This window comes from Pygocentrus nattereri, chromosome 29, assembly GCF_015220715.1.
Source record: "Pygocentrus nattereri isolate fPygNat1 chromosome 29, fPygNat1.pri, whole genome shotgun sequence".
In the NCBI taxonomy this organism is placed as follows: domain Eukaryota; kingdom Metazoa; phylum Chordata; class Actinopteri; order Characiformes; family Serrasalmidae; genus Pygocentrus; species Pygocentrus nattereri.
Window position 1 is genome coordinate 1,722,288 of NC_051239.1, and position 12,500 is coordinate 1,734,787.

General features: G+C 46.3%; 1 protein-coding gene and 1 pseudogene across 2 annotated transcripts in view; one reads left to right on the forward strand and one right to left on the reverse strand.

Moving 5' to 3' along the window:
• The window catches only part of msi1b (musashi RNA binding protein 1b), a 47,202-nt gene that overhangs the window by 10,194 nt on the left and 24,508 nt on the right, over window positions 1-12,500 (forward strand). For both annotated transcript variants that reach the window (XM_017688387.2, XM_017688385.2), the window contains exons 5-6: window positions 6,549-6,590; window positions 6,925-7,017. In XM_017688387.2, the coding sequence (XP_017543876.1) occupies window positions 6,549-6,590; window positions 6,925-7,017 (135 nt within the window). The remainder of the gene's footprint in view (window positions 1-6,548; window positions 6,591-6,924; window positions 7,018-12,500) is intronic.
• Window positions 5,661-5,721, reverse strand: LOC119262853 (annotated as a pseudogene).

The window sequence follows — 12,500 nt, forward strand, 5'->3', positions numbered from 1 at the left end:
GTGGAAATACGGTTCAGATTTGTTTTATGACTGTGGCTGAATTGAATTTCACTGCTCAATTCCTTATTTTCATTGTTTCGTTCTGATTAACACCCAAAGTTGTGCATTTATAATGTATGCGGTGCCTTTTTGAGCGAACCTGCGTGTGACTTCACTTAGAACGAACTCAAGTTCATTAAAATTAACTTTAAAAGTGCATTACTATTATTATTATTCGTTTAAGGAAACCAAAACTGAAGTAGTAACACTGGCATAATAGCAGTGGTGCCTCAGTTTTGCCAAAGTAGTGCTCATTTCTGTTAATGTTTTAACAGGCCGTATATTTATAGGTACACTTCGTGAACTCAGTTCATTTCTATGTGACCAAGAATGAAATGGGCCAGTGTTGTTGCTGTACCTTCAAGGCTGATATATGTAAATGAGCTCTGCTCCATGGCTGGAAACACCCCTTATATCTTCAGCCTGAGTGGGCGGGGCGGGGCTGGGCTGCTTTGGGTTGGATTGGTGGATTTATGCGATTGTGTTGGTTGTGACATCACAAAATTCAAAGCAGAATTTTGCTTCTTAAACAGAAACGAATGTTGTTTTTAGACTTTTGTTTATGTTTTTATGAAATTAGATTTAAGGGGAATCTGGGAATCCAAGCAGACTTGACAAGAGAGGAAGAGTTAAGCCAACGCAGGGTCCCGGTCGTGGCCTAATGACGAAATCTGATGTTTTTAACGTTATTTGGATGCACTGGTGACCTTAGGCCGACTGCCTTAACATGTTTTATGGTGCTGAGCATAAAGCAGACGTTGAGCAGGCCGGGCTGGAGCTGGAGCGTCTGTGGGAGTGACGCGGGCTCAGTTTGGGAGAAACATGGAGGCCTTTGTCCGGCTTTACCTCCGAGCCCGTGCACCCCTGTGAAGGTGCCTTATGGCAGCCTGCCTGGGCCGATTTTAGATTGGAGATTAGCTTAACGAGCCGCGGTGGAGGAGGGGAGAGAGAGGGAGAGAGAGAGAGAGAGAAATTAGCATGCTAGCGCTCTTAAGAAAACTAATCAGATTTGTGTAAACAGGATTGAGACCTGCTTCCTCTCCTCCACTCGTCCGTGTGCTGACAGCGTTCCACTGATCGGCGCTAAAGGATTGACCTGGTTTAATAAACACTTTGTGCAGTTTAACTAATTTAGACAAAGACATCCTGACAGTTAAGGACGCGGCCCTTTGTTAGCGCCGGTTAGCCCTCTTCGCTCTGCTCCGCCTGGCTCTTCTGCTTCGTTTCTCTTTGTTTTTTATCACCTGTGGCCCAAAACTCATTCAGGAGCACTTGTTTTTTCCCGTAGCGGGGCGGGAAAGGCGTAGCTCGGTCTGTGTTTGCCTTGAAAGAGGGAAAACTCTGGAATCAAAGAGGGATTCTTACTCACGGCCGCCTCAAACACAGGCTGCCTTACATCCGCACGGCCGCTACACTCGCTCGCTGGCACGTCCGCCCCGCCACGCGGTGAAGCGCAAACTGGGCCACGGATCAAAAGCGCGCTCATTCATTTGCGGGAAAAAGGAAAAACAAACGCATGCTTGCGACGTTTCGCTAATTGCTGAAAGAAGAGGGACTTTTTTAGATTAAGCGATACTTTTTTAATCCCACAAACGGGGAAATTCCACCTCTGCGTTTAACCCATGCGTGCAGTGAAACACCACATACACACTAGTGAACACACACACTAGGGGGCAGTGAGCACACTTGCCCGGAGCGGTGGGCAGCCCTATCCACAGCGCCCGGGGAGCAGTTGGGGGTTAGGTGTCTTGCTCAAGGACACCTCAGTCATGGACTGTCGGTGCTGGGGATCAAACCGGCGACATTCCGGTCACAGGGCCAGTTCCCTGACCTCCACACTGAACTGCAGATGCAGTCGTTTTTAATGTGACACATTTACATATACCCACCTATTCAACTAGCAGCAGCTTAGCCCCGCCCACTCACAGGAGTGTTTCAGCTCGGACTACTTTCTGAATGAGGCGGCCAATCAAAACAGAGTCTGTTTACATGCCGTTGCTCTGGAACACAGGGATACTTGTAATTTTGGCATTTTTTTTTCATGTCGTCTGAAAAAGGAAGCAGCGAAAGTGTCACGACGAGTCGATGCGGCAAAAAAAAACACGTATCGTTAACCGTTAAAATCGTCCTAACGGCAAAAAAATTTCGTGTGATGTCACATTTACACATACGCACCTACTCAGCCTGCAGCAGTTCAGCTCCGCCCACTCACACTGACGTTATAAGGGGTGTTTCAGACCCAACTGCCTTGTGAATGAGGCACAGTACGGGCCAGCCAATCCGAACAGAGCTCATTTACATACGTCTCCATTTTTAGAGAAATGGCCCAAAATTATACAGCAAAAAAAAAAGTCTTGTAACGTTAACCTACAAACGCACAGTCACAAAAAGATGTTTTCTGATGATGTCACATTTACACAGCAGTCTAGCCCCGCCCACTCACAGCAGTGACGAGTGTTTCAGCTTGGACTGCTTTCTGAACGAGGCAGCCGATTTGCAGAGCTCATTTGCATGTCGTTCCGTTTGTTCATTTGTATATTTATTTTAACGAAAAGGCTGAAATGAGTAACGCTATGGTTGAAAAGGCCAGGTGTGAACATTTCCTTTTTGTGATGTCACATTTACAGCGGTTGAGCTCCGCCCACTCACGTTGAAGTCATAAAGGGTGTTTCAGACTTTCTGAATGAGGCGCGATACGGGGCAGCCAGGCGGAACGGAGCCGTCTCGATCTGCTAAATTTCCCTCGGGATCAATAAAGTGTCTTCCTATCTATGTGTTTTCGCTCGAAGATGCCAGCTGTAATGTTTTCACGCTGAACGAACCAGCAGAGGTGCCCCAAAACCATACAGCTTACGCGAGTTAAGCCCCGCCCACTCCCGCTAACACTGAGTGTTCCAGCTCAGGCCGCTTTCTGAGCTCGTCTGCGGCTCGTTTACCACGTTTCTTACGTGTCATCTGAAAATGTCCTTTTTTTCATTGTTTTTATTTTTGTGATGTCACATTTGCACATTCAGCTGACAGCGGTCTAGCCCCGCCCACTCACGCTGACGCCCGAGTGTTCGCCAGAGCTCATTTGCATACAGTCTCTATTAAATTCTCTGTTTCTCATTAGGAAAGCAGAAAAGTCTTACAGGAGCGTTTGAGAAGATGATGAATTATGACTGTTTAATAACATGCGAATATTGCCGTCTATTTCTTGATTAACTGTTTATTTCTTTGCATATTTGCTCCTTTTAAAAATGCATAAAGCGAGCAGACTAACCGCCCCGCCCCCACGACCTCTCCGTGTGTTTAGCTGTCCACTTTTACTCCACTGCTGTCCTGCCGTGTGTCACCTACTGCACTGTATGTTGATTTTTGTTTGTTTGTGTGTGTGTGTGTGTGTGTGTGTGTGTGTGCGTGTGTGTGTGTGTGTGTCTGTTTGTTTGTTTTTGACCGTGCACAGGAGTGGTGGGGCTTCAGGAGTGTAATGGACTGGAGGTGACTATATCAGACTAGTGTAGACCTGAGCCGTAGCGTCTGCATCCGATCTGTGTGCAGAGACTAGCCTAGAGTTCTTCACTCTGTTTCTCTAGAGACGGCAGTAAAAAAGCCAGAACCGCTGTCCGGTCTGGGGACGGCCGGAGCTGACCGGCCTGTTCGCTGTAGTCTGGGAGCCAGAGGTGCTAGCTGAATAGCGTTTAGCTCCACTCAAACCCTCTCTGAGACTGAGACTAATCTTACTAGAGCTGTACTGCCTTCACTGTCTTCTAGACCTTAACCTCAGTACAGCATGGAGTAGACTAGCCTTCAGTGCCTAGCTGGACTTAGAACAGTTCTCTAGACTAATACAACTTAGCGGTCTTGAGTATTTGTTAATCTAGCATGTTTGCAGTTTGCCTGGTCTTTTGATTGATTTTGATTGTTTCTCCCTGCAATCTCCAAAAAAGAGGGTTCTTCCGTAGAGGCAGCGGCTCGGTATGGAACCGTGAAGCCGAAAACGGTGAAAACAGCCCTTCGGGTCGACGGAGAACGTGTTGAACGTGTTGCTACGCCACGTTCTCCATCGATCTGGAGAACCGTTTCGCCTGCCAGGAACCTTGCAAGCATGAAATGGTTCTGGATACATGGAACCGTTGCCTTAAACAGCGAAACAGTCCTCCAGATCGATGGGGAATGTGGCGTAGCACCAAGAAGGTCGCAGAACTCTGGTACCACACAGGACCATACATGACACATTCTCCGTCGATCTGAAGAACCGTTTCACCTGCCAGGACCCTTTCAAGCAGGAAATGGTTCTAGATGCATGGAACCGTTGCCGGTACTGAAGAACGCTTGGCCTTTTTAAGAGTGTACGCCACTCATTTTAAGTGCAAAAGTGAATAAACACAATAAGACACTCACACGATCGACCCCGAGGGGTGCCGATAGCGTGCTAACTCGGCTGCTGCGGGAACACAAAACGGAAAATTTTGGGTTTTTCTTTTTTTTATTTATTTATTTATTTTGTTTGGGATCCTCTTATAAACCTCACCAACGTCACTCTGGGGGTTGGAAAAGGACAGAGGAACAAAAACAAACAAACACAAACAAACAAAAAGGTCTGTGGGCTGTGTGGGTCAAGGATTCCCCCCTTTCTTTCACCTTCCTCCTGTCTTTTTGCTCTTTTCCTCCCTTTCTGTGTGTTTTTTTGAACCCCGTCCGCGGTGGGCTGCGCGGTGGGCTGCGCGGCGGCGGCGGCGGCGAGGTGTTTGTGTGCGAGCGAGTGTGCGTTTTGTGTCGCTGTGTGGTGTTTCTGACCCCTCTCTCCTCCATTCAGTGACAGATGGGCCTGTCAGCCCCTAGAGTCCGCCGCTCTCTCCTTTCTCTCCCGCTCTCTTTTCTCTCCTCGTCTCTCCTGGTAACCAGAGAACTTTTTCTACTCCCTCTTTTCTCTTTGTCCGCGGGTGTTGACACAGAAACTCCCTCCCTCTCCCTCTCTCTCTCTCTCTCTCCCTCCCTCTCTCTCACGCTTTCACCCTCTCCGTCCCGCTCAAGCCGGTTCCTCTTTCTCTCTTTCTCCTTTTTTTTCCCCTCTCTTTCTTTCTTCTCCCTCCGTCCCAACCTCACCCTCCACCCGTTTCAGTAGAACCTCCCTTTGACGGCACCCTAACGTTCAGCAGGTGATGCGTCACTTAAAGAGCAACACCAATGAAATCAGAAGGAATAAAAGAACAAAAAAAAAAAAAAAACGCCATCTGGTCCTTTAGCTGTGTGTCCGTCCGAGTCTTTTCCACGAGCTCGCTCCAGAAAAAGAAAAGTTTGGGGAGAGTCGGATGGAACTCGTTCATTCTTCTGTTGCTTCACCGTAAAACTGGGCTAAAAATGAAGAACGTTAATAAATCATTTTGCTTCAAACCACCGCTAGTAGACCTATTATGTCATATAGCCATACATACACACTAGTGAACACACACACTAGGGGCAGTGAGCACACTTGCCCGGAGCGGTGGGCAGCCCTATCCACAGCACCCGGGGAGCAGTTGGGGGTTAGGTGTCTTGCTCAAGGACACCTCAGTCATGTGCTGTCGGCTCTGGGGATCGAACCGGCGACCTTCTGGTCACAGGGCCGGTTCCCTGACCTCCAGCCCACGACTGCCCCGAAAAATATGGAGCGCCTCACGGATTTGCGCGTCATCCTTTTGCAGGGGTCATGCTAATCTAGCCTAGCTAATGTAATGGCTGTGTGTTTTGAGGGTCCAGCCGCTCGTGGCGACACCATGAGGACCACTGACCGGCCGTGCTGTTATAAAATGATAATATCAATAAACAAACCATTTCACATCACACCACCTGCTGCTGGCGCACAAACGGGTTAGCTAGCCAGCTAACTGCTATTTCTACCTGACTTCTTGCTGCGGTTTCAGTGTTTAGCGTCATGTTTTTAGCGTGGTTGCTAATGTTATGGTTGTTTGAGCAGTTTAATGCCCTGTTTTTAGCCATCCCAGCTAATGTGTTGCTCCAGCAGAGTGTTTGATGGTCAGCCTGCCCAGAGCACCACTAACCAGCTGTTTGTATGGTACCGGTAAAAGCTAACCGTGCTAATTTTAGTGTTTAGCTTCATGTTAGCCGTTGTTTCTGCCGGGATATCGGCAGGTTGGCTAACGTTAGCACTTAGCATCACATCTTTAGCTATGCAGCGTCTTGCCATGGTGGCTTCCGCCCATCGCGATGACCGGTGGCCTATAGCATGGTAGCTTAGTGAGTGTTTGGCATGTTAGCTGTTTTCCTGAAGGCTGCACCCGTCCATCCCGAAGAACAGAGAAGGGAGGAGGTGGTTGGTGTTGCTCTTTAATTGGTTAACACAGCTATGCTAAGTATCTCAAGGGGGTTGAGACGCGGCGTTCCAGGGTCCAGGCAAACGAAGGAGCGTCCAACGGGATTCTGTCTGACCTGCTGACCTCTGGAGGAACCCACATTCCTCCTTCCTCTTTTCCGTAGACATGGTGGAGTTGCTAAACCCGCGTTTCTCCTCTCCGCCTCTCCTCTAGATCGACCCGAAAGTGGCCTTCCCCCGCCGGGCCCAGCCAAAGGTATGTGTTTCAGCACAGCTGTCCATCTGTCAATCCCACCTGGCCAGGACAGGCTTGGGTCACTTAACTGTAATCTGTCATTATGCAGAGCTGGGGGTTGTTTAACAAGGCGGGATTTTACGGTGAACATCTTGCAGTGTAATGATGTTAACTGGTGGCTATTAGCATGTCTTGGCCGATCGACTCCGTTTGGGGTTAGAAGGGGAAGCTGGGTTGGTTTTATGACGATTGGCCCATAGCAGCAGTATCCTTGTTTTCTTCTCCTAACAGCTTCTTGAGACCCCCTCCTGATTATTCGTCTTCCCTCCCCCCGCTCCCCTTTTCTATCTCTCAGCTGGTGACCAGGACTAAGAAGATCTTTGTTGGGGGTCTGTCCGTGAACACCACAATTGAAGATGTGAAGCAGTACTTTGACCAGTTTGGAAAGGTAAGGAGGCCACAAAATACACGATATGGACACACAAAAGGCCTATTGTGATGGAATCACCACTGCGAATGCCTTGAAATACGTTAAACACACACTGGTGAGTCTTTAACGTCACGTGGTCAAAGATGAACCTGCATTATTTTGACTGAAATGACACCCTGATCTAGTTCCTCCAGTACATCAGTGCAGCAATACAAGACAGTGCACCAATGACTAATCCAAAGCAAGGCCGAAGTCCCAACACATTCAGCATCGTACGATGACCACACAGGACAAGACAGTATGGCATATAGGCTGCAATGTGTAGGAATGACAATAGGAGCACTGCACAAAAGTATAGATCCTACTAGATTGAGGCAAAATGTACGTAAAGCGTAAGACAGGGCAGATCTAGAAGTTGCGAGTAAGTCTGTAAATAGTGCAGGTGTTTTCTTGCTGGCCAGATAATCCAGATTATAGAAACAGAATTATAACATGAACTGATTCACAACTATCCATCTGAAGTGCATCCGCTTGGTCCACACCGCTGATATATGGATCAGCAGCCAACGCTTGTTTCCTACATCGATTTCTATGGTAACTCTACACACACTTCTGTGGTTACACTACATCGATTTCTATGGTAACTCTACACACACTTCTGTGGTTACACTACATCGATTTCTATGGTAACTCTACACACATTTCAGTGGTTACACTACATCGATTTCTATGGTAACTCTACACACACTTCTGTGGTTACACTACATCGATTTCTATGGTAACTCTACACACATTTCAGTGGTTACACTACATCGATTTCTATGGTAACACCACACCCTTTTCAATGGTTCCCATACACCCATTTCTGTGGTTGCAAAACACTACTACTACTACTACACTACTACGCCACTACTACTACAGTACTACTACACACATTTATATGGTTATGCTACATCTATTTTCATGGTTACCATATGCCCATTTCTGTGGTTACACTACATCCATTTCCATGGTTACACTACAGCCATTTCAATGATCAGGCTCTCTCCTATTTCCATGGTTACACTACAGCCATTTCAATGATCAGGCTCTCTCCTATTTCCATGGTTACACTACAGCCATTTCAATGATCAGGCTCTCTCCTATTTCCATGGTTACACTACAGCCATTTCAATGATCAGGCTCTCTCCTATTTCCATGGTTACACTACAGCCATTTCAATGATCAGGCTCTCTCCTATTTCCATGGTTACACTACATCGATTTCTATGGCAACTACACACATTTCAGTGGTTACACTACATCGATTTCTATGGTAACTACACACCCTTTTCAATGGTTCCCATACACCCATTTCTGTGGTTGCAAAACACTACTACTACACTACTACGCCACTACTACTACACACATTTATATGGTTATGCTATACCTATTTTCATGGTCGTGCTATATCTCTTTCCATGGTTACAATACACCCATTTCTGTGGTTATACTACACCCACTTCCATAGTTACACTACGCCAATTTCCATGGTAACACCATGCCTATTTAAATGATTACCATATACCCATTTCTGTGGTTACACTACATCCATTTCCATGGTTACATGACACGTTTTCAGGCTTACGCTATATCTATTTCCATGGTTACCCTACACCCATTTCTGTGGTTGTCTAACAACCACTTTCATGGTTTCCGTACACCCCTTTCCATAGTTACACTACAATTGTGTCCATGGTTACCGTACACCCATTTATGTGGTTACAATACAACCATTGCTACAACCAACACTGCACCTACATTCATGGTTACGTAATACATATTTCCATGGTTACAATTCACCGGTTTCTGTGGTTACACTACAGCCATTTCAATGATCAGGCTTCTCCTGTTTCCATGGTTACACTACAGCCATTTCAATGGTCAGGCTTCTCCTATTTCCTTGGTTATACTACAGCCATTTCAATGAGTCTTGTTGCTACAGTTGGGATCATTGCTGTACCACTCTGTGTGTGTGTGTGTGTGTGTGTGTGTGAGTGTGTGTGTGTGTGTGTGTGTGTGTGTGTGTGTGTGTGTGTGTGTGAGTGACTAAACAATAACATTAGCATTAGCCAATGAGCTAACTCACCATGAGTTTGGGGAGTGGGGGGAGGAGGTGGGGCTGACAGACAGCAGCATAATAATAGAGTATACAGGAGGTCTAATGAACGGCCCCTGAGGGGCGAAGGCGGCCGGTCCAGAGGAGGAGTGGGCCGTTTAATAAAGCGTCTAACGCGAGAGGGAAGACCGCTAGCAGAGCTCACCTGCGAGAGAAAAGCTCTAAACTGGGACATTTTTGTTGCCTTCGCCTGGAAACCGACAAAAGAGAGGAATGTAGAGCAGAGTTGGTGAAGAGAGAGAGAAGTGGGTGTATGGGGTGGGGTGGAGGGGCGGAGGGGGGGGCTGATGGGGCTAAGTTTGGGGAGCGGGGGAGCCTATTGAAAAGAGAAAAGGAAGAAAGAAAAGAAAGACAATGAGAAGTGGAGGGAAGGGGGTAGTTCAGGGGGAGGAAAGAGTGAGAGTGAAAACGTGGAACGGTTCTGCCAAACGAACGAATGCAAATGTACAGTACCGTGCAAAAGTATTAGCCCCCCGGCGTCAGTTAGAGCAGAGCTGATGTTAGGATAAAAGCTAGTCCACGCGTATACAGTGAAAAATGAATGACAGTGTCTTGTTTTTAATAATATGAGTCTAAAAAAATTATGTGTGACTTTTTTGCCGGTTAAATCACTAAAATCAGAATAAATATGGAAATATGGATTAGCCAATCAGGCGTCGTGTAGAGCAAAGTGCAAATAATGGATAAACTAAAGCTTAATTCACTGAATATCAATTCATTTGTGTTAACTGGAATGTTAGTGTAGACAGACGCAGCTGTGTGCAAAAGTTTAGGCACCCCGGTCTGACTATATCGCTGTTGTTGGAACGAAACCTCGTATCTCCATTTTGCGGCGATTTTCGGTTTTTGATCTAATTTGAAAGCGCGTCTTGGCCTGTATATTGTGTGTAAATGTCATGAAGGATGCACCAAAATAAACGGCCAAAAGTGACTTGGGAAAAACTCTGGTTCCATTGACTTACATTGAAAGTAAAGTAGGTTTTTCCTTCTCCTGTAAAGTGACCGTTTTAGAGATACGAGGTTTTGTTCCGACAGCAGCGACAGGTTTTATTATTGTAATTGATTTGAGTGAAAGTGAAACAGGGAATACATTTTAAAGCACAATTACTGTTTATTTGCTGAATTAAAAACAAAAAAACAGCAGCAGCATAATGTGTGGCCACTCAAAAGTTACGGCACATTTTCTGTTGTATGCTTTACTTTTTGTAAATAAAGGGTTGGGGTAATTTTAGGGTAATAGGGTAATTTTGCTTATTTAAGTCTATAAAGTAGGTTTTAATTCATTTTCACATAGAAAATACAGCAGAGACGTAATTAGGCCAGGTTGGTCCAACCTTTACTTGCACTGCGCTGTTAATGTAAATGTTAAAGTGAAGGGTGAGTGGCCCGTTTGGTGGAGGTGTGAGATGGAGAGGTGGATAGAGAGAGTTTGGGGGGAGTTGTACAGAAGTGGGTCTGAATTTTGGGGGGAAACGATAGAGAGAGAGAGAGAGAGAGAGAGAGAGAGAGAGAGAGAGAGAGAGAGGGAGATGGACAGGCTAAAGTTGGTGGGGTGAGTTTGGGCAGGGTGGTGGGGGGAGAAGCACTTGAATCTGAATTAATCTGATGGAACAGCTGCTCCTGCCCCAGACCCCCCCCTACTGCCCTGTTACCACGGTGACCTACCCATCTATTGTCCCCAAGTAATTCAGCGGGCAAAAGGTTTTGTTGTGTGGTTTGCATGTGTGTGTGTGTGTGTGAGAGAGAGAGAGAGAGAGAGAGAGGGAGGGAAAGACTCTGTGTGTGTGTGTGTGTGTGTGTGTGTGTGTGTGTGTGTGTGTGTGTGTGTGTGTGTGTGTGTGTTTTCATGCATTTTCAGGACTTTGTATAAAAAATACTGAAAAAAAACCAGACTAAGCGAATCGATCTGTGCTGATGTTGTAAAGTGCTGTTTAATTTTTTAAAGAAAGAGTGAAACCATTTCTTTCTGGTTCCAGAGTTTACGATCAGGCTTATAATCGAGCTTAGAACATTCTCCTTCCATGCAGATACGTGTATATGATACATATGGGCACTTATGTAAACAGAACTATGCAAAAGTCCAACACCATCCTTTCGTTTATTAAATAAAAATAAATTTAAATAAAGTAAACACATTTAACCGAAAATCACACAGAATCTCAGCCTTCATTCCAGCTTCCTTTCTTCTCAGGAGCCTCACTTTCAGCTCCTCAAAGAATCTGCAGAAAAGCTGGTTGATGATTTCCTGAAGTGATCAAACCTATTCAGTGGTGCTGAGGTCTGGACTCTGGGGTGGTCAGTCCATCGTCCAGCTTCTTTGTTTGGTGTGTCCGTCTCCTTTTCTCAGTGAGATTCTTCTTGATCAGCTACACGTCCTTTCAGACCCACAGCGCTGAGTGGTCTCCTCACAGTGGAAGGATGGACAGAATCACCTGTGGATGTTTTCAGATCTGAAGCAGCTTGATCTTCTCCTCTCTCTCAGAGATCAAAGCTTTCAGTGCTGTTTATCTGATGGGGGCAGGTTTGGTGTCTGCCAGGTCTTCCAGGTGGTTGTTAGGAGGAACATTTTCTCTGGAGCTGTTGATCATGTTTAAATGATGTGTTCTTCTTCCTGACGCAAGTAAAATCGTACAAACTTGTAACGTGTGTGTGAGACCCCAGGTCCTGACAAGATAGGAAAACCGGCATGTGCGTGTGTGTGTGTGTGTGTGTGTGTGTGTGTGTGTGTGTGTGTGTGTGTGTGTGTGTGTGTGTGTGTGTGTGTGTGTGATGGGAGGAGTCTTGCTCATTACTGCAGCTCCACAACAACAATACCACTTTTAAAGCTGGTGTTCACTTCAAACAGGCAAAAACTCACCCACTCGTTCCGCACTGGGAAAAAAACTTTATTCCTTTCATTCTTTTGGGCTGTGGGGGCCGCTCACTGCACTCATTTGATCAGAAAGATCTTGAGCTTTATATGTGGAATGTGGAGAGAGAGAGTGTGAGAGAGGGAATGAGAGAGAGAGAGAGAGAGAGAGATGAAGCTTCAGCCACCCGGGGAAGTTCCAGATTAGTTTGCCTCACTGGACACTTTGTAAGCTGGCCTGCTTTGGACGGGGTGGAGGGCGGAGGGTGGGAGTTTGGAGCGAGGCAGGGAGGGAGGGAGAGAGGAAAAAAAGAGGGAGGAGAAAGGAGGAATGGTGTTGGGATGAGAGTATGCCATTAAAATGTTCTCATTAACTCAGTAATAACTCCTCAATTATCCACAAGGCCACCGGAAAGTGGTCATTAGCATCCGCGGTGCATGTGGTGCTGGTCGGTGAAGAGTTTTAGAGGAAAACATCAAACATTTACCATCAGAA